The sequence below is a fragment of the Notolepis coatsorum genome (genome assembly GCF_963971535.1).
Source record: "Notolepis coatsorum genome assembly, chromosome: 2".
In the NCBI taxonomy this organism is placed as follows: domain Eukaryota; kingdom Metazoa; phylum Chordata; class Actinopteri; order Aulopiformes; family Paralepididae; genus Notolepis; species Notolepis coatsorum.
The window spans coordinates 224,820,759-224,847,296 of record NC_140166.1 but is presented as its reverse complement, the minus strand read 5'-3'; the positions used below and the strand labels follow the sequence as shown (position 1 = coordinate 224,847,296).

The 26,538-nt window shown below is 45.4% G+C and overlaps 1 protein-coding gene across 1 annotated transcript; it reads right to left on the bottom strand.

The window, feature by feature from the left end:
- Positions 1 to 10,097: 10,097 nt before the first annotated feature.
- LOC311224234 (AN1-type zinc finger protein 5-like) lies at positions 10,098 to 25,192 on the bottom strand (the record flags this gene model as incomplete). Its single annotated transcript, XM_084309136.1, has 5 exons — positions 10,098 to 10,246; positions 19,757 to 19,876; positions 20,638 to 20,723; positions 20,969 to 21,071; positions 25,033 to 25,192. 5 exons carry the CDS (start codon positions 25,190 to 25,192, stop codon positions 10,098 to 10,100), a joined length of 618 nt encoding a protein of 205 aa, XP_084165262.1.
- Positions 25,193 to 26,538: the final 1,346 nt, after the last annotated feature.

Here is a 26,538-nt window from a genome sequence, read left to right as displayed (position 1 = left end):
GTTCTGTATGAACCGTAATTCATTATAGTTCATTGTAAAATAGCAACAGTAGTGTAATTATGGTCAAAACCCTATAAATAGCATTTGGAATAATAGATCTTTCTCTCAGAATGAATGCAGCATGGTTTATATAGCGTTATCGGAATATACGGGGTGTACTGACTGACTGCGCTCCGCGTAGCTCAACTCGTTATTATTTTGCGCACAGACCGCAGAAACACGGGAACGTTTTGATTATATTTAAAAGGCTTTACGTTAAACGAAACAAGTGGAATTTCGAAGCTGTAAGCAGAATACAAGTCATATGAACACCCACGATATAGTGTTCTTCCCCCTTTTTACTGTATAAGAAAGAATAAAAAAACGCATTGCAATGATACCAGGGTGTATGTGTATTACAAAACCCTTGCAATAATGTGTCTTAAGTGAATGAAAAGCATACAAGAGCATATCGTGTGGGTGATATGACTTGTATTATGCTTACAGAATTCCACGTATTTAGTTTTACAATGTCAAAGCCTTTTAATGTAAATCAAAACGTTCCCGTATTTCTGCAATCTATGTGCAAAATAATAACGAGTTGAGTTCTAACAAAGAACATATTACATGCTGGTATGCTGATAGAGTAAACTATTATATGATATGATATAAGGTATACACTGGTCCGTCGCATACACTGGTATGCGCAAGTTACTGTTGCATAATGTAGGCTATGGCTGCTATTATATGTAATCCATATAGGCTACCTAATAGTATATGATTTTTAGAGGCATCTATTTTGTTGTCGGTAATACCGACAACAAAATAGATGCCTCTAAAAATCATATAGCCAATCGAACACAACTAATAAAGGCATTCATATTACAGCACGGTTGTAATGACACACAACCAACGCCAAACAGTGGTCAACGAACGGTCTTTATTAGTATTTTGAGCTGTCCAGGCAGAATTGCAGCAATGGTCTTAGGGAGCCGTTGATATCTGACATCACCGTTTACAAGTCCGCCTTTTATTTATCCCATAACACGCGTTGTCTTCTTGGTTCGACAGCAGTGAACAATCTCCGTGAAGTTTCTCAGAGTTCCACTCGGGTCAGTCCATTATTTCACATCCCATGGGGGGTGTTTCATCACTTTCATGACCATATATGGATAATCATGCACGAGCATTGACGGTAGAACAAAGAGGTATTCATCAACACGGAGGAGCATAGGACCTGTGTACGCACGGTTGATGAATCCCAATATTTCTGTGCGTGCACTGATTCTAAATTCTGTGCTTACGTGTGGAAATAGAACATTTTCTACGCCACGTCGATGAATGAGGGCCCTGGAGAAGAGACACTGAGCAGGAACTCAAGACAAGGGGACTGACGTGGAAACAGCTGCAGAGGATGGCGCAAGACAGACGGGGGTGGAAACTTTTCATCAATGGCCTATGTTCCGAAAGGAATAAAAAGGCCTAAGTCAAGTAAGTAAAAGTCTATACTACTATGCACTCGAGTGTAACATTCAAGCTTGATATTATTTTATTAACAACTGACCCTTAGCTGCCACAGATGACATGCTGTTCACAATCTGTAAGTCGCTTTGGATAAAAGCCTCAGCTAAATGACTAAACTGTAAAATGTGAAAATTCAAAACTTCATTGTTGTTGTTTATTTATCCTGATGAGTCACTGAGAAATAAATCAACTAACTTTTTTCTCCTTTTTAATTTTTTTTTATAAACAATCCCTTACAAGGTCAAACATGTACATTCAGTTGAAAAGATTGCTCCAGGTAAAAAGTTGAGACCAAAAATACATGAAGCAAAAAAGTAGAAAATAGTGTTAAAACGGTTCAACCTTGAATTCTGGTTAGAAGGGTCATCTTAGAAATTACATTGAATCAACATTTAATAACAGCCACACTTTAGAAAGAGGTTATTGAACAGTGTATAATTATTACAGTATGTTTTCAGAACTGTCAAGATATTTTATTGGAAACATATAAAGTATTAAAAAAATCTAAAAGGTACAGCTTTTATTTACATAGACTCCCAAACATACAAACAACATCCTCCTTGAATTATAATCTCACATCCATTGGTCTTCCATGTACATAATACAAAGACGGAATGTACAACACTGTTAAACAGACATAAATAATAAAGTAAAAAAACATAAAACAATTGTCATACCTAAAAAAATAAAAATAGAAAATACTAACTAAAGCAAAAATGTGCGACATGGGCTCAGAGACCCTCCTTGAACCTCTTTCCTCCTTTACCCTTCGCCCTCTTGTGTTGCATTTGTTTCTTCCTCTGTGATGTAGTTCTCGTGCCCCTTATAATCCTCCCACTTTCCCCATCTTTCCTCAAATTTCTCCTCCTGTAGCCTCAGCATGTGTGTTATCCTCTCCATATCCTGTATCTCCTCTACTATTCCTACCCATTGTGCTATTGTTGGTGGATCTTCCTTGTACCACAGTCTCGTTATTGCTTTTCTGGTCGATATCAGCATTATCTTTATTAAATATTTGTCCCCCCCTTGTATACCCTCATGCGTCAGGTCCCCTAAGTATAGCACCAGTCCCGTTTGGGGTAACCCGTATCCTATTATTCTGGTTATTGCCTCCCCTATCTCCTCCCAATACCCCTTCAGCTTCTGACATCCCCATAATACATGCGTGTGATTTGCCCCCTCCTTCCCACATCCTCCAGCATGCCCTTTGTGTTGGTGCATACTTTCCCTTCAACTCCGGGGTTATAAAGAACCTGATTATGTTTTTCCATCCAAATTCCTTCCATACCCTTGATCCTGTTGTTGAGTGCTGCACCTCGCATATGTTATCCCATTCCTTCTCTGTTATTCCCATCTCTAGTTCTCTCTCCCGTTTCTCCCTTATATAGTCGGTCGTGTGTCCCTTGCTGGCCATTATAGCCCGGTACAGTGCTGATATTACCCTTCCTTTCCCTCCTTCGTACGCCCTTACTATCATCCTGATTATTCCATTCTGTTCTTCGTCCTTGTCCCCTCTTATTTCTTTGTTATAGTAATCTCTAATCTGTAGATATCTGAAGTGGTCCGTTTTCTAGTCCAAATTTCTCCTTTAATTTTTGTAGGGTCTGCATTTCCCCCTTCTCAAGTTCTTTAATAGTTGTCATACAGAAGTACAGAATACTTTCATACAAAATGCTTCTTACTGTTACGCTCCAGAGACTGTGCTAGACAAGATAGTATCAAATAACATAATAACATAATATAGCATGAATTTAGATCATTTTGCATATCGCTGTTGCCCCACCCCTTTCCCACCTTCTGAATCCATGGTCCACCCTCCCTGGTTCGAGCCTCTTGTCATGTGCTACCCATCTCAGAACCCCTGACTGCTTCCCCAATTTGTGTGCTTTTACTACTCTGTTCCATATAATCAAGGTGCACTTGGTGATTGAATCTAACAGTTCCTCTTTTTCCTTGAATAGTTCCCTATCCCCTACCAGAACCTGAACTTTGTATCCCCCCCTTCTTTTTCAATGTCTTTCCATCTGGCCTCATAGTTGTCCTTGCACCAGCACGTCACTGCTCTCAGCTGTGCTGCATAATAATAGTCTTGTAGGCTGGGTACTGCCATTCCCCCCTTTTCCTTCGGTAGTTGCAGTGTTTTATATCTGACCCGTGGTCTTCTCCCTGCCCATATGAACCTTGATATCAGTCTGTCCCACTCCCTGAATTGGTTCTGTGGTATCTGTATCGGTAGTGACTGAAACAGGTATAGTAACCTTGATAGTATGTTCATCTTAATAACCTCTATCCTTGAGTTGAAGTCCAAGGGCATTACTGTCCATCTCTCTAAGTCTCTCTTGATGTTCTGATTGATCTGTGTATAATTCGCCTCAAACAACTTCCCCACCCCTCTCGTAATGTTCACCCCTTGGTATTTAATCTTGTCCATGTCCCACCTTATCCCGTACTCCTCCCTAATTTCTGTCGTTGGAGTATAGTTCCACGCTAAGGTCTGTGTCGTTGTCACGTTCAGTTTGTATCCTGAGTAGTGGCCATATTCTTTCAGTAGATCCATCAGTGCCGGGAAGCTCTTATCTGGTTGTCTCATGTACACTATCACGTCGTCCGCAAATAGGCCTAATTTGTGTTCCGTCCCCTTTATCTCTACCCCCTTGATGTCCTTGGTCTGTCTGATCAGTTGTGCCAGTGGTTCTATGAAAACGTCGAAGAGCGTCGGCGAGAGACAACATCCCTGTCTGGTAGCCCTCTCCAATCTGATTCTATCCGTCAGGCTGCCATTCACCTTAATTCTCGCTGTCGGCTCCTGATATAGTGCCTTGATCGTCTTCATTGCCCTCTCGTTTAGTCTGAATTTCTCTAGCGCCTTATATAAAAATACCCATCTAACACTGTCAAATGCCTTTTCTGCATCTAGGCTAATCAGTACCGCATTCCCACCTTGCTTTTGTATCTCCTCCACTATGTGTAACGTCTTTCTCACGTTGTCCTGCATCTGTCTCCCTTTAATGAATCCAGTCTGATCTTTATCTATAATGTCTGGCATAAACGTCTCGAATCTCTTTGATATTATTGATGTATACATCTTATAATCCACGTTGAGTATGGACACAGGTCTGAAACTACTACATAATTCTCTATCCTTCCCTTCTTTTGGTATCGTGGTGATTATGGCTTCCTTCCATGAGGGAGGCATTTTGCCCTCTTCCATCGTGTGCCTGAATGCCGCTCCTAACATGGGCGCTAATTCTACTCTAAATGTCTTGTAGAATTCCGATGGGAATCCGTCGCTCCCCGGAGATTTGTTGTTCTTTGCTCTACTAATTGCCTCTTCCAGTTCCCGTTCTGTAATTATTTTATTTAATTCTTTATTCTGTTCTCTCCCTATCGATGGTAACTCCAGCTTCTCCAGAAAAGCGCCTATTTCCTCTTCTCCCGCTGCCATTGGCTGTGTGTATAGTGTCTTATAGTAATCTCTAAATGTCCTCTCTATTTCAGCTGGGTCTCTCAATATTTCGTTAGTCTTTGTATCCCTTATTGTGTGTATCGTGTTTAACTTCTGTTGGGTCCTGATTCTCCTAGCTAACAGTCTAGTCGCCTTTGGTCCCCCCTCGTCTGTACGTCTGTTTCATAAACCTTGCTTTCTTTTCTATTTCCGTCAATAATTCCCTATTTATCCTGGCCCTTACTTCTTTGATTTCTCTAAGCGTTTCCTGTTCTTTTGAGATCTGGTGCTTCCTCTCTAAATCCTTCAGCTTCCCTATCAGATTGTGATATGTCTCCATTCTGGCTCTCTTCAGTAGTGCTGCTTTCTCCATCAATTTTCTTGTTATTCATTAGTCCCACATTCAGTCTCCAGATCGTGTTCCTCCGTCTTCCCTCCAGATCTACTGTCAGATATGTCGCACTGTGGTCCGATATGTCCGCTACCCCTATTCTGCTCTCCTTTACCCTGTAGCTGTCCCCCGTCGTCATAAGAAAATAATCTATTCTCGCATATGTCACGTGTGGATGTGAGTAGTGTGTGTATTCCCTGTCCAAAGCGTGCATCCCCCTCCAAACGTCTGTAATTCCCATTTCTGTCATCTGTATATTCATATACCTACTGATTTGTGGTCTCCCTTTCCTAGTACTCGTAGTGTCATGATTTAATACCACATTAAAATCCCCCACACATATCAATATCCCTTCCAATTCCATTGCTATCATGTCATAAATGGTCTCGTATAAACATCTCTCACTCTCCGGGGGGGGGCATATACATTCACTAACGTAACCATCTGACCCTCCATTTTCCCCTTCACCAGAACAAACCTCCCTTCCCTGTCCCTTACTTCTTTGACCAATTCAAATTTTACAGTGTTCTTGATTAATATGGCTACTCCTCTCCTCAGGGTCCGTTTAAAGGAACTATAATATGCATTCTCATATCCAAATCTTTTCAGTTTCTCATGTTCCTGTGCTGTAAGATGCGTCTCCTGCAAAAATACCACTTGCATCTCACCCTTTCTACACTTCAACATCACTTTACTCCTCTTTATCGGATTATTCATTCCATTTACATTCAACGACATCATTTTTATACCTTTAACCTTTGTCATCTTTCTTCTTTGCTCGTCTGTCAGTCCCCCCCATGTCACATAGTTTTACCTTCGGTTGTAGCCTCCGCTCTCTTTACCAAATACCCATCATAATTAACAAAAAAGAAAAACATAAACTCTACATAAAGTGCTCCCAAGGTGTTCGAGGGTTCCCTGTGTCCCCCCCTGTCCCCTGCTGGTGGGTGAAGAGTAACTGCTCTCTTAGTGAGAGGGCTCCTCCTAGCGGCGTGGGGGCCTAAAGCCTTGGCCCCCATCTTCTCACTATAATTGTCCAGCATTCGTGCTGTTTTTAGAGCTTACGAGCTCCTGGTCAAAGTGCTCTAAATGTCCTTCCTCCTGTCCAAAGATCCCCACCTCCTATGTCTCTCTTAATGTGAGTCACACGGTCCATTGCCCCTCCTTCCACCCAGTCTAACGTGTGGTATCCTCTGTGTGCGCCCATATATTATTTTTTTATTTTAATTTTCTTTTTCTTAATTTTAATTCCCCCCCCCCTATTTCCTATGTGCTGCTTATTTATCATTTATCTTCTTAATTACTTCCATCTGTGATACTCGCAATGTGTGTTTATGTATGTGTTTCAGTAGGCATTATGCATTGTCTATAGCCGGGACATGCCTGTTCGACCCTGTAATTTCTCATTGTGTTTGTGTGTCCCTTCTATGGCATCCCTCCTAGGCCTTCGCTGGAGCGACGGCTCCCTCTACTGGCCACTGTTGGTTTGCCCTCGCTTCATGTGTCTGTCTAATTATCTTCTTACTTATTTATCTCTTCAGCGTTTGTAATGTGTGTTCATGTATATGTTTAGTCAGTTCCTATACATTGTCTCTATCTGGGCTGCTTATTCTATTCTTTGTGTGTGTACTCATCGTTCGTTTCCCCGTGCCTCCTCTCCTCTCCGACTCCATCTCTCGCCTCCTCGTCTGTCTCCGCCCTCTGTCTGCCTCGGTTCACTCCGGTCCTCCTTTCTCCGCTCCAGGACCCCGGTCGCCTACCCTGGTCCACACGCGTGCCTTCTCCGATCTCTGTTGCAGGCTCAGCGTCTGCTCCATCTCGTTCCTCCCGTCTCCTTCCTCCGCTGCCTCCATCCCCCTCCGTCTCATCTCCTTCGCCGCCTCCAGCGCCATCGCGTTAAAATCCATCCTCCAGCGCCATCGTAGCGAGGTCATGGGCGATTGGAACTTTATTCCGCTTTCCTTCAGAGTTCTCTTAAGCCCCGCGTATGACCGGCGTGTTATTGCCACCGCTGTCGAGTAGTCGTGGTCAAACGACAGCCTCTTCCCCTCGATTTCTATTTTCTTGCTCCACGCGGTTCTGAGTACCAGTTCCTTTACCTCGAATCTCAGAAAGTTAATAATCACCGCTCTTGGGGGTCTGTCCGCTTGTGGTCTCGGAGCAAGCGCCCTGTGAGCCCTCTGTATCTCCATTTTATCCAGTCCCGTCTCTTTCAATTCCTTCTTGATAAGCGTTTCCATATATAGGGCCATCGATTCCCCTTCGACTCCTTCCTTCAATCCCCATAGCCTGATGTTATTCCTCCGTGATCTCCCCTCCATGTCCGACATCTGTCTTCATCTTTTCTTGTTGTTGAATTGCTATCGTTAATACCTCGTGTATCTCTGTGTTCCATTCCTCTGCTTCCGCCACTCTTATTTGAAGCGCGGTTACACTCCTACCCTGCTCCGCCATCTTCTCATCAACCGCTTTGAGTCCTGTATTTATTTCACCTCTGAAATCCTCCTGTTCCTTCCTCAATTCCTCCCGTAGCCTCCCAATATCGTTCCTTATCGTGTCCGTGTTCATTTGTATAGTCGCCAATATTCCGGCCTGCATGCTCACGGCCCATCCTGGCATTCCCGTGTCTGTCTCAGCCGATCCTCAGCCGATCCTCAGCCGATCCTCCCCCTTCCTCCACCTCTTCTCGCCTTCATTTCGGGGGCTCTGTTCCTTCAAATTCTCCTCTTCTCGTGAGTCCTCCATTTCTCTCTCCTTCGTATTTGTTGTTTCCTCCTTACTTCTCGTGTGCATCTTTATTTTTAATCTCTTTTCAGGTCTTTATTTATCAGTTTTTTCGCTCATTGTGTGCTATCCGTCTGCTCTCATAGCGGAAGTCCCGTCAATTGCCCTTTCAGGTGACAAAATCCGTTCATCGGTTCTCGAGTTACATGCCGATATGTGAGGCGTGTGCCAAAGTACACATTACCACCCCCGACCTCAGGGGGCTCTAGCTCCGTCAATCATTTGGCGATTTCTAACATTTTTGGACAGGGTTGTAGCAAATGAGTATGGCTTTCCAATGATACCCCATGATATGATAATTGGGGATCTAATACGGTCTCTATTGATTGATTTATGATAAAGAAAAGCAGGGTCCCCCAATTGGGGGACCTTACGGCTTAACAGGATTTATTATTAACAAGTTGGATGTGCAGCAAACACAAGGACTTAGGATATGTAGTGGAGCATTTAAAACTTCTCCAGTAGCTGCAATACAACAGCCACTGTGGATACGTAGAATCAAGCTTATGTTAGCTTACTGGGTACAAGGTCATAATAGCTCACATCCAACTAAGTCTATTACACAAGATTGTTGGGAACATAATAAAACGGATTATATGAGTTTTGGATGGATAGGGAAAACTATAGCGGAGAAATATGACTTACATAATGTACGGTATAGTCCAGCAGTTCCACTTTCAATAATTCCACCCTGGTTATTTAGGAATCCATTAGTAGATTAGATATACAGCAAGAACTGTGAAATCCAAACAGGAACATTCTGGGCATGTTGTACAAAATATGCCATGCGTTGAGTGCCAACAACGAGAAATCTCGTTATTTAATCGTTATTTTTTTTATTTGCGATTTCCATTTATTTTTCATCAATCTAGCCTCACGTTACCATTGGGGCTATCTCTGAGCTCGAATAGGGAAAATACCGCCCCCTATCGTCTCTCCGGATGGTATTGCACCCATTGGATTGGACTGAATGAAATGGATGGGGGAAAAAAATATTTTACTTCAGGCATGTAACCCGAGCCGATTGCATTCATTGCCGAGCCTCAGAACAGCGTGGAATATGTGTTTCCAGTACCCAGCGTTGGATCAATAAACACGATCGATATTTGGAATGGCGATCAGGAATTGGAATAATCTTTTTGGACAACATCTGATCTGAGGTAAGGAATCTATTTTACCAGTCTTGGGATAATCAGTTTTTTCACCTATATGTCAGCGTGTCCCATATGTGTGTGTGTGCGTGTGTGTGTGTGTGTGTGCTGATCAGGAAATGGATAATCGATTTTTCAGCCCGCTTCTCTAGCATGCATAAGTACACATATACTATCGATAATCTAGCGTTTATTTGAAAACGATTCATAAATAGGCCGAAAAATGACAACATGTTTTGTGTATTCCACTAAAGGGCGATTCCTGCAGAATCTATTTTTTTTTCTGGAAGTTTCCAAAAACGAATGTTTTTCAAAATGGTATAAAACGGAAATGTACCGATTAAAAAAAACAATCCGTTTCGACAATGTTGACTGCAAACAAGTCCTTGATAAGCGATGGGCGTATTAGACACAGCCATAATTTAAGATATAGTTTATGCGTTCGCAAATGTGCTCGCCCTCTCAGTGAATAGAGCGCCGGCACTCAAGCGCTAAATCGTGCGCCCCCTGCTGGCACTGAAAGTGTTAATAAGACAAATTCTCAAAAAAAATTATAAAAGAGGACTGAACAAAGACACACCACAGAAAAAGGTTGGATAAAACAAACTAACAAAATGAATCAACAAACAAGAAAAGTGATCATTCATGCATCTTCCTCAGACAGGATCTTTTCTTTTTTTCCTCTTCTCTCCTGGTAATTTCTCGAGGATGTAATTGTAAGATGCAAGTCCTTTTTTTTCTTTTTTTACTCATGCCAGTTCATGTGAAAGTTTCCCACCCATACTCCAGTCTTTGTCAAAGGTGTTTGTCATTGTTGTTGGCTCTATATTCTCTGGATCTTATCGGCCACCACCACAGGGTTCTCTTTGCGGATCTTGGCAGCAGCCTCTGCCTTGTAGTCATATGGGCAGTTGTGCTTGTCAGAGTACCGGTGGATGCCACAGAACAGGTTGCCACAGCGACAGTCAAACCCTGCAGGCATACGAGGTCAGGGGGTAAAAGCTGAATTGGGATAGGTGAACAGCTGCTTGTGATAAACCCTTTTTATCTTTTCATCTACGACAAACCCAACAATGGCCACACTATTAGAACCATCACAATTACTGATAGATGTTGGGCTTCTCTGGCGGACAGGTCAGTAAGCATTGGTATGTGTATATTTATAAAGCCCTACTCAGTAAACATTAGTATCTGTATATGTATAAAGCCCTACTCATTAATCATTGGTATGTGTATATTTATAAAGCCCTACTCAGTAAACATTAGTATCTGTATATGTATAAAGCCCTACTCATTAATCATTGGTATGTGTATATTTATAAAGCCCTACTCAGTATACATTGGTATCTGTATTATTTATAAAGCCCTATTCAGTAATCATTGGTATCTGTATATGTATAAAGCCCTACTCAGTAATCATTAGTAGCTGTTATAAAGCCCTATTCAGTAATCATTGGTATCAGTATATGTATAAAGCCCTACTCAGTAATCATTAGTAGCTGTTATAAAGCCCTACTCAGTAATAATTGGTATCTGTATATTTATAAAGCCCTACTCAGTAATCATTGGTATCTGTATTATTTATAAAGCCATACGCAGTAATCATTGCTATCAGTATATTTATAAAGCCCTACTCTGTAATCATTAGTAGCTGTTATAAAACCCTACTCAGTAATCATTGCTATCAGTATATTTATAAAGCCCTACTTTGTAAATATTAGTATCTGTATATTTATAAAGCCCTACTCTGTAAATGATCACCTGACATCATCTATGCTGCTCTGGAACACCGGCCACTTAATGTGCTCCAGTGATTCTTCAGGTACCACATGCTAGAACTAATCTAGGAATGACTGCTTTTTGTGTTGATGCAGCGGATTCATGCAATCTCTGACATCATGACCTAAAACTGAGCACTCTCTCACTCTCTTTTGGACGATTTAGATCCTTAATTAAAGTAACATGGGTCTCCCAGTCCCTTAGCAGTAAACAGAAAATACATGTTCTGGTATTCCGTTCCCACTTTATCCAAATTTTTGCCAAGCCAAATTCTTCTGTCAGATTATATAAGGACATATTTGCTTAAAACTAAAAAAAGTTGAGCGGTTAGGTGGCGTAGCGGAGATTGCGTTCGTCACCAACCCCGGAGCTGTGAGCTGGATTCGCCTGTTCGAGTCCAGCTCACAGCTCCGGGGTTGTCACCAGCTTGGCTGGCCGTTCACACTAATACAATTGGCTGTATTAGAGGGTGGGAGGGTCCGGGTCGTTGTAAACAGCGACTCCTACAGTTCGGTCGGGGCGCCTGCTAAGCGCGGATAGGACCTGAGTGGGATAGTGTGATCCTTCCACACGCTACGCCCTCTCAGGGAGGATCCGTGCTGCCAGGTGAAAAGAAGCGATTGATTGGCTGGACGTGTGTCGGAGGAAGCACGTGGTAGCCTCCACTCTCCCAGATGATCTGACTGTGGGGGGTAAGTGCGCAGCGACCAGGAAGGGGATTGGGAATTGGCATACGACTAACATTGGGATGGGAGAAAATCGGAGGAAAATGGAGGGGGGAAAAGATCAATACAAAAAAAAAAAACAAAAAAAAGTTTTATTTCTTATTTTTGGCAACCATTTTTGCAGTGTGGAGTTTTCTCTCCTGATTGGATAGACTAGAGAACAGGATACCAGAGAATGTATTTTTGTTTACTGCAGCGCGGAGGGACTGGGAGAAACCCATGTTATACTGACCAAACCTTCTGTCTATATCAGTAACGGCTGTTGGAATGTAAGAGCTATTGTTTTAACATTTAGACCACTTACAAAAACACTTACAGTGCCTTTAATAACCATCCAATGTCAGCTTGTAATTGCAACTCCGCCCGGTGACCAAACCCCACCTAGACCCACTCCAGTTCGCCTACCAGCCCCGACTGGGGGTAGAGGATGCTGTCATCTACCTGCTGAACCGAGCCTACACTCACCTAGACAAGCCGGGGAGCACTGTGAGAATCATGTTCTTTGACTTCTCCAGTGCTTTCGATACCATAAGGCCTGGGCTACTGGGTGAGAGGTTGGAGGCGATGCAAGTAGAGGCCCCCCTGGTGTCCTGGGTTGTGGACTATCTGTCTGGAAGACCACAGTACGTGCGCCTACGGAGCTGTGTGTCAGACAGACTGGTCAGCAACACCGGGGCCCCGCAGGGGACAGTCCTCTCTCCCTTCCTCTTCACTGTCTACACCAACGACTTCCACTATCGGTCAGAGTCCTGCCACCTTCAGAAGTTTTCTGATGACTCTGCGATAGTGGGATGTATAAAGGACGGTGACGAGAGAGAATACCGGGAACTGGTAGTGGACTTTGTCACATGGTGCGACAAAAACCACCTGCAGCTAAATGTGGCGAAGACCAAGGAACTGGTGGTGGAGCTGGGGAGGAGGAGGAGTGCACCCGTGACCCCCGTTTCCATCAGGGGAGTTGATGTGGACATGGTTGAGGTGTACAAATACCTCGGTGTGCACATCGACAACAAACTGAACGGGTCAAAACATGCAGAAGCACTATACAAGAAGGGCCAGAGCCGACTCTACTTCCTCAGAAGGCTGAGATCCTTCAATGTCTGTACAAGGATGTTGAGGATGTTTTATGAGTCGGTGGTGGCGGGCGCCTTCTTGTACGCTGTGACCTGCTGGGGCAGCGGACTGAGAGCAGTGGACACAACCAGGCTGGATAAGCTGGTCAAGAAGGCCAGCAGCGTGGTTGGGGTTGAGCTGGACTCTCTAGCGAGGGTGGTGGAGAGGAGGAGCCTCGCTAAGCTCCAGGCCATCAGGGAAAACCCCACCCATCCACTATACACAGACTTGGCTGACAGGAGGAGCATGTTCAGTGCTAGGCTCACACTACCCAAATGCAGCACTGAACGGCACAGGAAATCCTTCATTCCAACAGCCATCAGACTATATAATGCATCACTGTGCCTCACTGCATCACTGAGCACAGAGCGGCAGCTCAATAATAGTGGCAGGAGGCCGCGACTAGCGGCCTCCAGGCTCCACAACAGGGGGCAGCGACGGCTGCCAGACATTAATCTAAGTCTTATTGGAACCCAAGGAGGTCAATACACTACCTAAAGCATACTGCACCTAGTTACACTGAATACTGGAATATATATTTCATATTTCATTTAGTTAGATTTAAATTATAATTATAACCAAATTGTTTACCCCATGCTCAGTATGCTCAGTATATTCTTACTGTATTTATTTCTGTATATATCATTTCATTTAATTTTATCCTATTTTATTTTACTCTACTCTTATCCTAGGCAACTTGATTTGATTTGTGTTATTATTCTAATTTGTGACCTGTCCTGTCTAAATGTTTAAATGTTGAGCGATTTGCAGTGTCTAATTTCCCACGGGATAATAAAAGTATTTCTATTCTATTTCTATTCTATTTCTCTGATTACTATTGAGCTGCATTTATTTGTGACTGTGTGTTGGTGATTGATTTATTGTATGTTTTAAATTCATTGTGTGTGCGTTTTGTAATCTCATATGCCATGTACACTCTGCACCATTGAAAATGAGGGTATCCCTGAGTAAAAAAAATTATATATATATATATATATATATATATATATATATATATATATATATATATATATATATATATATATATATATATATATATATATATATATATATATATCTGTATCACAGTAGCTAAAAAACTGATCGCATCACGCTGGTTTCAACCGGAAAAAATGTGCCGGAAAGTTTGGTCTCTTACATATCTCGATGTGATATATCAAGAAATATCTACAGCAAGAATTCTGGGTCTCAACGAATCCAAAATGTCAATGTGGGTAGAAGTGGTGGAGAGAATAAAAGCTAGCTTATAATGGTAGTGTCTGGTTAGGAGTGAGGGATAATGGAGGTACTATCCAAGGAGGGGTCCGGGAGGGGGGGGTTCGAGCTGGAGCATATGTGTGTAGGGTTTTAGAAAATAGGTATTAGGGGTATGTCCTATATAAGCATTTGTATAATTGTTAATTTCGCTGGATATACACTGTATACGGTTAAAATATTATTATATACTTTTTTTTTTGTCTTGTTTCTGTACTTGCATGTAATTTTAACCACCTTGACTGTTAGTTTCATTATGCATTATGTGTTGAGTACTGACTTTTAATCATTTTTGTTTTGCAATAATAAAAAAAAAATATATATATATATATATATATATATATAAAATAAATAACTCAAGTAAAAGACATTGTTGTTGTTAAAAGAACACTTTGGGAAATTAGCTTACTGTCTTCTCCAGAGAGAGACAAGAAGATACATACCAGTTTCCTCTCTGTGCGTTCAGTAGAAAGCTATCGATAGGTTATGTATATAACCTAGTTATATGAGTACTGGCTGAGCATCTTGCTCTTTCGCCATCGAGATATACCTCATCTCCAGTACCTACTGTACTTCATTAACGAAACAAATGCACCCATGCACCTGACCAGGCCCCGCCCCAGTGTCCTCCTATAAGGCACCAGGCGTGGTCACACTCGCCCTTCCTCTGGAAAAGTTTCCATCAGAAAACCCCCCCCAAGGGACCTCAGGGCGCGCTAAGAGCAAGACGCTCAGCCAGTACTCATATAACTAGGTTATGTATATCGTTATATAGTCGTACTGGCGAATCGCGTCTTGCTCTTTCGCCATCGAGATATGGGGACAGAGCAGACGCGAGGACCGACAAATGCACCCCCTGAGGACCCGCAAGCCCTACACCAGGGGGGAGGGGAGTCCCGTCACCCCCCCTTCCTAGTGAAGAGGGGGCGGCAGTCAACTCCACCCAAGTGCGAAAAAGAGGGAACTAGAAACCTCTAAATGCACAGCACAGGTGGGACCACGTGTGACACAACACCTTGTGGTCCACACCCACACATCCCTGCTAACCCACCGAATGGTGGGAAGCAGGGGAGGTTCCAGACCTCAGAACCGCCTGGGAGACAGAACCCCCAGTCATGTCCATGAGGTAAAACCTTACGAAGGGACCCGGGGAGGACCATGAGGCCGCAGCACAGATGTCCTCCACAGAGGCCCCTCCTAACAGGGCGGCAGAGGCCGCCACCCCACGCGCTCAGCTCACCCACGCGCTTAGCGGAGGTGATGGCCAGCAGGAACACAGTCTTGAACGACAGCTGTTCCAAAGGCGCTTGCTCAATAGGCTCAAACGGGGCCTCGGACAACTCGGAGCCAGAGAACGTTTCACCGGCTTAAGGCGCCGAGCGCCAAGCAGGAAACGCTTCACAAGAGGGTGGCCTTACACCTCTTGGAAAATACGCCACCTACCCGCGTAAACCACGATAGTGGAGGGAGCATGCGCGTTCCGGATGGTGTCAACCACAGAAGGATCCATCCTCTCCAGACTCACCCTCTCACCAGCCAAACCAGCACAGGGAACTAACACAGAGACCTGTGTGCTTGAGAGAGGGCCCGCGATGACCAAGGAACAGGCCACGGCGGGGCTACCAAGAGCTGGATCAGGACCGGGAACCACACAGCTGCGCCCCGGTCCGGCGCAATCAGGATCAAGGTCCTGTGCTCAACATACCCGCCCCAACAACTGACCTAACAGATGTACGGGGGGAAAGAATCCCAGGCGGCCACGGCATCGGTCCCAGACCTGCCTGACTATGTCCGGACGTAATCCCCACTAGTCAGGGTGAGGACCGCCCGCGACATCACACCTGTACCCACATTCACCCTGCCGGGGATGTGGAGAGCCCTCAGGCTGCGCAGATGGAGAACGCCCATAGCTAGCCGCCCGCCGCCCGGTGCAGACGGGGGGAGCGTACTCCTCCCTGTCTGTCGATATACGATGCTGACGTCGTATTGTCCGTCCTGATCAAACACCATTTGAGGACCAGAAGGACCGCCTTCAATACCAACACATTGAACGTAGCGCAGACCGGGCAGCATGCCTTGCCAGCTGCCCCCTACTGCGTTGGCCCGACGCGTCTCCAGCGAGGGAGGCATCGGTGAAAAACGTGACGTGTGACAGCCTACTGCCCATAGGGACCCCTCTGGTGAGGACCCCAGGCCCTCCCCAGGGGGCGAGGTCCCCCAGTACTGACACGGGAACCTTAGCCGCTTCCACTTGCCTCTCACCGGGTCTATTTCCATACTGGAAAAAAACCACCTCCGTAACCTCCTCCTGGGGTGAAGAGGAGGCCAAGAGGGACCACGGAATGAGCAGATGCCATCATACCGAGCAGGCGTATCACGGACAGCGCCGTAAGCGTCCTAGGACGGAACCTCCCGAGTGTGTCGATAACACGCTCTGAGAAGGATGCCCATAGCACTCCACCCGTTGACTGGGAAGAGGAGTACTCTACTTCCAGTCTACAGCAACCCCAGGCTGGTAGGAATTCCACCACCTGCCTGGTATGAGACCTGACGATCCACCTTGACCACCAAGGACCAGAACGTCGTCAGGGCACAATACACTTCGTAACCCCTGACGACGCAGAGGCCGCAGTGCGGCCTCCACGCACTTGGTGAAGATGCGGGGAGCCAGAGAAAAGCCGAACGGCAGCCTCTGGTACTCATACGCTAAACCCTGCAAAGGAAGCGTAGGTAAGCCCTAGGATGGAAGATCGGGGATACGCATCCTACAGGTATATGGAGGAGAACCAGGCCCCCACCTGACAGTGTTCAACAGGTAGGAGACGATCCAAAAAATGCTGAACCTTCCCATGGGACAGGTCCAGCATGGGTCTGACACCCCCCCCCCCCCCCCCCCCGATTTCTCGGGCACCAGAGAATACCGGGAGGAAAACTCCACGACGATGGCTTGCTTCGTCCACAGAGATTGGTTCTCGTTGACCAGAGCTGTCACTGCTGGTGACCCTGACATTAGGGTCTGTACCAAACCTGAAAACGGGTGGGGTTGTGTAAATACAAGTCCCTGCCTCAGCGTTCTCTCCATCCACTTCGACATATGGCACTGCTGAAGCCATATGTGATGATACTCCCAGAGCGCACCCACCGCCATTCGGCGCTGGTCCGCAAGGAACTGTAGATAGGCGGCCTGGTCCCTCCCGCTGTGCGTAGCCAACCCTGGACCCGTGCGAGCAGAGCGTTCTGTGGAGTCGGGACATCGGACCCTGACACTACCCACGAGGCAATCGCACCCAAGGGGGGACCCCGACAGAAAGGGCCGGTTTGATACGGGGGAAGCTGACATCAGTCTAGGTGACAAAAGCTCCCCCACTGAACACCCCTCCAGAACATGCTGAGGAGTTGTTCTGCAGCTGGACATGCAAGGTGTGAGGCCCCCATGGGTTCCTACACACCGTAGCCCTGCAGTGATATTACTACCACCCAAATCACGCGCGCCTGCGAGACCACTGCCAATCTTTCAGGAGTGGGAGGCACCAACATGATACCCGGCCTGGCGAAGGCGAGGTCGGGGAAGCCCGCACTGTGTGCCTCAAAAAGGTCTCGAGCCCCCCTGCTGACAACACTTGTAGTTGACAGACGTAACACCAGGCTCAACCAAACACAGCTTATGGTGTGGGAGCCGCTTGACAGCACAACATTCTCACGGACAGACCCAGGCTCAGCCATCAACTGGGTGTCAGCCCCTGTCCCCATGAGAAGCGAAACGTGGGGCCGCATGCGCTTCAACGAAGGCTCGCGGCCCGCAGCCAAAGGAAACAAATCAGAGCCCCTTTTCCGCTGGTGTTGGGGGAGGGAGTGATCGGCGAGCGGGCTGCTCACGGCAGGACGGCGACGGTTTCTCAGGCCGTGCTGAGGCTGTCGGCCTTGTGGACACCTGTTGACTCAACACCCAGGATACGAGGCCGTGCTCTCACCTCTGGCTGTGCGGCGTGAGGCGGTGTGGGGCCTAGGACAAATACCGCCCGCACTCCAGCAGAAGACCAAAATCCTCTGCGGAGAGGGGAGCCCTGAGGAGGGAACCTCCCTGCGGTTATAGCTTGCGGCTAGGTCAAAGCTAATAACGTCAACAACTTTGCGCGATGTTCCGACATCGGCTGGCCCTCATGGCCCCGCCACCAGACACCATTTTTGACAGAAAAAACAGCAAGTCGAACAAAGTTACTAATCGCTGCCAATTCCATACCGTGGCGGTACCGGCTTAACAGCCCACCAGCCACTCGCCGGGCCGAGCCACCTCATGGCGTCGGCCGGGCGGGGCACTGTTTCAACATGCCAGAGGCAAAGGACTGATGCTAAACAGGGAGCACCAGTGGTGGTTGCAACCAGTAACCTCCACTGTGGTGTGCACCATGAAGGGGTTAATGAATAAATGAACTAAAAACACCACCAATATACTGTAGAATGGGCTAGCCCATACACACAACGTTAAGGGGATGCGGACCAGAGAACCAGTCCCGCATATCATTCATAATATTCACAAACAGCACACCAGCCCTAGACCTCAGCCCATTCACCCATGAAAGGTAAACAAAGCCCCCCCGCAATACTCCCACAGTAGACACCGATTGACCGTCAGCATGAACGGTTAAGAGGAGGGAAGACTTTATTCAGACATCCCTCAGCGGGGAGACAAACAGAAACAGTAGCCCAGCACATAGCATAGCGTTAGCCGCGCGCTCCAGGATAACGGGGAAAACAACAACGTTTACCCAGATATCCCGCCCCTTGCGCCAATACACAACTCGGTTGTCTCACAGGACAACAAGCAGTATTATTAACACCAGCGTTAATGCCTGATGGCACAGATCCTACCTGAGTACGAGGTAGCTCGCACGCTGTCCCTCAAGCTGCTGTAAAAGACGAGGAACACAGGACAGGCCCTGATGCGGGGATGCATCAAAGCGCATGCAGCTGCAGGGCCGCAGAACCCATACGGCGCCGTTGGAACATGCCGAAGATTCCATGGGCTGGCAAATGTTCAATTGTTCAATTTCTCTTTACACTTACGCTAGTTACACAGGGTGCAAGCATCCGCCATGATGGAAACGAAAAAAGAGGAAGGGCGAGTGTGACCACGCCTGGTGCCTTATAGGACACTGGGGCGGGGCCTGGTCAGGTGCATGGGTGCATTTGTTTCGTTAATGAAGTACAGTAGGTACTGGAGATGAGGTATATCTCGATGGCGAAAGAGCAAGACGCGATTCGCCAGTACGACTATATAACTATCTGGCTGCACGTTAGCCTAGCTTAGCACAATGAATGGAAGCGGACATGGCTGGTTAGCCTAGGCATTGTCCAACTAACACCTCTCCGAAGGCTAACCGGCCATGTCCGCTTCCATTCATTGTGCTAAGCTAGGCTAACGTGCAGCCAGATAGATAGCTTTCTACTGAACGCACAGAGAGGAAACTGGTATGTATCTTCTTGTCTCTCTCTGGAGAAGACGGTAAGCACATTTCCCAAAATGTTGGCGTGTTCTTTTAAGACGTCGACACAAAAGCTACAGTTACATCACATCCTCCTCTCTGCTCACCTGTAAGGCCCACCTTCTTGCGGCACATGAAGCACCTGTTCTTCTTGGGTTTGGGCGCGTCCCCCTCACTGCTGCTCGAAGCTACAGGGCTGGGGAGAGAGGCAGTGGGCTGGCTCACAACTGAGAGAGAGAGCGAGAGAGCGAGAGAGAGAGAGAGAGAGAGAGAGAGAGAGGTTTTATTAAGAAACTATAGGGCTGGGGAGAGGCAGTGGGCTGGCTCACAACAGAGAGAGAGAGAGAGAGAGAGCGAGAGAGAGAGAGAGAGAGAGGTTTTATTAAGAAACTATAGGGCTGGGGAGAGGCAGTGGGCTGGCTCACAACTGCAAGAGAGAGAGCGAGATGTTTTATTAAGAAAGATTTTGTGGGACCACACACGTGTGCACCGAAATAATACTGTACATGAATCGCTAGATAAATGTTCCCCTAGCGTGCAGACCCGCGCTACCATGTTTGGCTTAACTTGCGCGGCTCATCTCTAGATGGGCCTTCCCAGATAAGCCCTCCTTGCGCTTGGCAGAAGGCCGCGTTCTTGCCCGAGGAAGCCTTGGCTAGCGGTGTTGAATCTAAGAATGGTCTCCAGTGTGGAGGTATTTTTTAAAAACAGGCTTATTTTTAGGAGAGGCCTCTGTACCTTGAAAGCAAGTCAGTAAGCCGACAGTTGGGAGTCTGAGGAATGCGGGGGAGCGGCTGAAGTGGGTCGAACACTGCGGTGTTGCCTTTAGATCCGTCTGTGGGTTGTTACCCGTGTATACTGTACGCATGTACTGTATACTGCATATACAGTAAGGGTGTATACTGCATATACAGTATGTGTGTACGTGCGCCTGTTTGGTATCCTGAGAGTGTGTGTGTGTGTCTGTCTGTGTGTGTGTGTTTCTTACCAGGTTCTAGGGGATCTGGTTTGTCCTCTTTGGAGATGCTCATCTCCGTCATTTGTTGAGGTACAGGAAGAGAACCTTGAATAGTTCTGTAGGAGAGATAGGGAGTTTAAAGTAACCGCAAATACAAACTCTGCACCCTCACTCACTCACTCACTCACTCACTCACTCACTCACTCACTCACTCACTCACTCACTCACTCACTCACTCACTCAATCTGACACACACACTCACTCACTCTGACACACACACACACTCACTCACTCTGACACACACACACACACACACACTCACTCACTCTGACACACACACACACACACACACAGTACTGACCTAGACATGTCTGGTGAAGAGGCAGGGGACACGTCCACCTTGGCTACACTGGCTTCTAGTCTCTGGAAGGCAGAGGCCTCTGAGGTAGAACTACCGGCTGATCCTGGATCAGAGGGGGGGAAAGCATTAATCATTACATTACAATTAGGGATGTCTGATATTATCGGCCGATATTGGCATTAACACAATCTGCGCCAGAAACGAGTTAACTCGTTATTGCCCGCCATGCGTTCAGCACCAGAAACGATTTAACTCGTTTTTGGGATCGTTATTTCGTTTATTCGCTATATCTATTCATAATTCATAGCTGCAGCCTCTGGTATACCCTTCAGACCCTGTCTGAGCTGGCAGATGGTCAACACCGCCCTCTACTGCCATGCAGAGCTATTGCATCTCATTGAAAATGGGCTGGTGTGTTTTAGGAGCCGATCTGAGCCGGGCGGGCGGGGGTTTAAATACTCAGGTGAGCCAGTTCTATACAACGATGGCATCGAATAGGGGGGGCGAGCGCCCCGCTACGACGGTCATTTCATGTATGCACAATGAGATATAATAATGATAATCTAGCGTTGATTTCAGGATGATTAGATAATCAGCCAAAAAATTACAACATGATGACTGGATTACAGTAAAATGCCTTTTTCTCGTCTTTTTCCTGGAATTACTCAAAAGCACCCAAACCATACTCTATTCAAAGCGGTATAAAACGGAAATGTACGGATGAAAAAACAATCTGTTTTGGGCATGTTGACTGGAAGCAACTCACTGACAGTCGATGGCGTTATTAGACCCATAGATATAATATAAGATATATTTTAAGCACTCGCAAATGTCGCAGTCTAAAACTACATCCATTGAATAAAGACCTGGCGATGAAGGGGGATCAGCGCCCCCTGCTGCTGGCGGTCAATGTGTTAAAATGTAATATCGGAAATTATCGGTTTTCAAAACTTTTAAATTTTTTACATTTATTTAACCTTTATTACCCAGGCAAGCAAGTGAGAACAAATTCTTATTTTATTTATTGTCAAAAGTATGCATAATGTTGTGTTAATTCCATGACAAGAGATATGTAATGTTAATTACCTGAAATTATTCTGTTTTTTGGGGGGGAAAACCCTGCATACACATTTCTAAATCCACGGGGAAGGACTGAGGAGAGCAAGCGTTGCGACGTGCGTAGTATCATAAGCCAAAGCAATACATTCGGTTTCCATTTCCCCCTGTGGCGACCGCGATGTCTTGCTTAAAAACAGGTTCAGTCAGGCCGTCGGCGACGCGTCATGGGGACAGAAAACAATATGGCCGTTTGACCTCTGAAGGTTTTTCAGAGGGAGTGAAATCCCTTCCCTGTCTATTGTCATGAAGCAAACAGCTGTCTTTCATTACAGGGAGTGGAAGAACAGAGAGGGAGGGCCGAGCGGAGAGGGAGCTGGGAAAATAACACTGCATGGAACTACATGGACTAGATGGGATCTGGTTGGATCACACAACAATGTCCTTCATTCCTTCTCCTCCCTCCCTCCATCCGTAGAAATATATTGGGAGGTTAATGTCTAATGTCTTTTGTGTTGTTTGTGGTGTTTTTATTTTTACTCTGTATTTTGTATTTGGTATTTATTAGTTAAGTTTTGATCTGTATTTCTTATTTCTTATTGTCTCGTCATTATTATGATTATTATTGTTGATGTTGATGTGTTGTTAATTGGAAATTGGAAACAATTATAATAATGTTCTGCTGTGCTTATTACTGATGATATACTCAAACATCAAAGGCTTTTTAATCTGTATCACTGGGGGCTTCACTGTTTCCCCAGGGGGCTTCGAGCTTCCTACCCCCTGAACATGCCCTGCCATGTTTTTACCAAGAGAAGGAGAGAGAAAGGCAAGGAGAGAAACTGGGGAATCAAGGAAATGCCAGCAATTGAGAGAAAATAGCCGTGTGTAACTATGTTATGAGATTGGAAAGACTGACATGCAAGGTGGTCCACGGAGAGCAGCTCACAGAGGCATTCCAAATGAGGACCGGGGTCAGACAAGGTTGTCTGCTCTCGCCCTTCCTCTTCCTGCTGGCCATTGACTGGATAATGAAGACCTCCACAGCACAGAGAAGCAGGGAACCAAATTAACTTTTTGACTTACCAGCCATTTGGCTGGTAGATTTTAAAAACGACCAGCCAAGGCAGATTTTTTACCAGCCAAAAATTTAAAATAGCTTTTTAGTATATCGCCATGTGTTATTATTACTATATAATACTCTCATATGCTATTTTCAATTAATATCATAAACAACATAAGGAATATTAGCATACTTTTGAGTGGACTGAAGGAATGAGTCAGCGTTAATAGTTTTAAATGCAAATAATTTATTGAAACATAGAAGTGGGGTCGGGGACACACACTGTTTCAACTCACCACCCCCGCATCATATTGTAGTCTAGTCTGTCTTCAAACTTCCACTCCTCTCGAAACCTTTTTATATTTGAATATCAACATTATCTGTGCATCCTCAGTAATCCTCAGTTTACTACAATATACTCCTCTCCTGAGTCCTGACTAGTGACTTCATCGTCTTTCCAAACGCACGCACACACAGAGAAAGGGAGAGTGCCCCCCATTTCCCTTTCCCCAGTCCACACTGTCTGCTGTTCTCTATGGCTCTGCCGCTGATCAGGATTAGCTTGTTAGCTTACGCTAACATAACGTTCATTTCGGGCGATGTTGGCATAAAGGAATGGCGACGATGCAATGCATGTTAGATGCATTTGACCCGTTGTGAGAAGAAGAAAAAACCACAGACTTATTTCGGCTCGCAAAATAGGCGCACTGCTGTGTAGCTCTGCTCTCAGGGAACAAACTTAACTTTTTGACTTACCAGCCATTTGGCTGGTAGATTTTAAAAACTACCAGCCAGGCAGATTTTTTACCAGCCATTGGCGGTTGGCTGGTACTTATTTTGTTCCCTGCAGAGAAGGTACGGGATTCAGTGGACACCTTGGACGCAACTGGACGACTTGGACTATGCTGACGATTTGGCACTACTGTCGCACACCCAACAACAGATGCAGGAGAAGACCAACAACGTGGCATCCACTTCCGCGCAAGTGGGACTAAACATGCACAAAGGCAAGACTAAGATCCTCAAAACCAATGCAAACAACACCAACGCAATCATGCTGGATGGCGAGGCTTTGAAAGAAGTTGAAGCCTTTACCTACCTTGGCAGTGTTATATGCTGATGTCAGAGCACGAATAAGGAAAGCACGTACAGCATTCGTGCAATTACGCAACATCTGGAGCTCAAAAGAACTGACTTCCAACACCAAAGTCAGATTCTTTAACACCAACGTCAAGGCAGTCCTACTATACGGAGCAGAGACGTGGAGAACTACAGCTGCAACCATCAGGAAAGTGCAGGTCTTCATTAACAGCTGCCTGCGGAAGATCATCCACATCCGATGGCCAGACACCATCAGCAACTGCGAACTCTGGCAGAGAGCAAACCAGCTGCCCGCAGAAGAAGAAATTAAGAAACGCAGATGTCGCCGGATAGGCCACACCCTGCGAAAGCCCGCAAGTAACATCACCAGACACACCCTAACATGGAACCCGCAGGGCAAGCGGAAAAGTGGCCGCCCAAGAAACACCTGGCGCAGAGACCAGGAGGCAGACACCAAGACCATGAAGATGACCTGGAACCAACTGGAGAGAACAGCTCAAGACAGAGATGCTTGGAGATCACTTGTTGACGGCCTATGGGGTAGCAAGCGTAAGTAAGTAAGTAAGTAAGTAAGTAACTATGTTACGGGTCGGAATTTTTACTTATGTATGGACATGATGCATTACTATGATTAATTATTAATCCAGAAGGGGAGAGGTTGCATTACGTGTGTGTGTGTGTGTGTGTGTGTGTGTGTGTGTGTGTGTGTGTGTGTGTGTGTGTGTGTGTGTGTGTGTGTGTGTGTGTGTGTGTGTGTGTGTGTGTGTGTGTGTGTGTGTGTGTGTGTGTGTGTGTGTGTGTGTGTGTGTGTGTGTGTGTGTGTGTGTGTGTGTGTGCGTGTTACCCATGGGGCTGAGGGGTGCCACTCGATCAGTGCTCTGCTGCCGTGTCAGGTGCTCCTTGTAGCACACAGAGCACATGCCACTGGTTCTGGGGTTGCCAAAGAAACCACAGCCAGTGGCACAAAGCACGGGCACTGCGCTCTGGTTCATCTCTTGAGCCATTGCTGAGAGAGAGAGAGAGAGAGAGAGAGAGAGAGAGAGAGAGAGAGAGAGAGAGAGAGAGAGAGAGAGAGAGAGAGAGAGAGAGAGAGAGAGAGAGAGAGAGAGAGAGAGAGAGAGAGAGAGAGAGAGAGAGAGAGAGAGAGAGAGAGAGAGAGAGAGAGAGATATTTCAGTTACAATACCAGTTTTGATTAGATATGAAATGGTAAATTGTCTAACCTGGTGCATTTTTTAAGATATTAATGTTTACTAATCATCTGTTCCACCCCTTTGGGTCGGTACCGACCCCAAAATGACATGTTGTCATAAATCCATATTTTTCGCGATTTTTAAATCAAACGTTTTCAAGTATTAACATCACTAACATGTCACAAAAGCATGTAGAATGTATATTATCATCAATACGTTAGTTTAGCAATAGGTTAAAAGTGCCATTAGATAGTTTTAGATTTTCGATCGTCTATCCAAGCCGGAAATGGAAATGGACATTTTTAACCATGGGAATTGTAGTCTTTTTCTGTAGAGGACATGCATAGCTGTCGACCAGCGTTGGAATTTTTCCGAACTACACTTCCTGTCACATACTGTGGGGGTTCAAAGTTCAGCGTTCTGAATGAATCATATCAATAACGGTTATGATTCGCGATAATAAGCCACAAAAGGTAACGTTTTTGACAAATATTGAAACACAGTTAGTTTCTCCTCCCTATTGTTAGCATGTAGGAACAATTAGATCTGAAATTAGTTTCAAAATGGTTACACTGTGGGGAAAATAAAAAAGTACACAAGATTACAGTAGATATCATTTTCTGTTCTTATGCACGCCTGGTGATACTAAATCCAAATTGACCTCGGGCATTTGAAAGATAATATATGTATATATATATAAATGTGCGAATTGGCTATAATAAGGTAATGTATAAGCATCTATTCTATATTCTATAATAATATTTCAAATTGCATTGGTCCGGATGGGAGAATTCAGTACTGTATCTACAGAACCTTCGGTTTTATCATCTTCCCTTTATTAATTTCCCTCGATTTTTTATACACATGATCTCAATGGTACTGAACGAGATCAGTGGCAGATTTTTAAGTTTGGTCATTATTATCATGGGGTTATTCACTGTCAAAGATGCAAAGAAAAATCATAATTCATATTCTCCTTTGTTTCATCACAATTTAAGCAAGCCTAGTAATAGACACAATATTTCTGACACTGTGAATACATTCCCTGAGGTCCATAGATGTACCTAGATACCAAGAATATGCAAATAGCCCTTGTAGAAGTCGAGCAATATTCCATTTACCTACTGTAGGTACTGTATATATTTTATGCAGATTTTC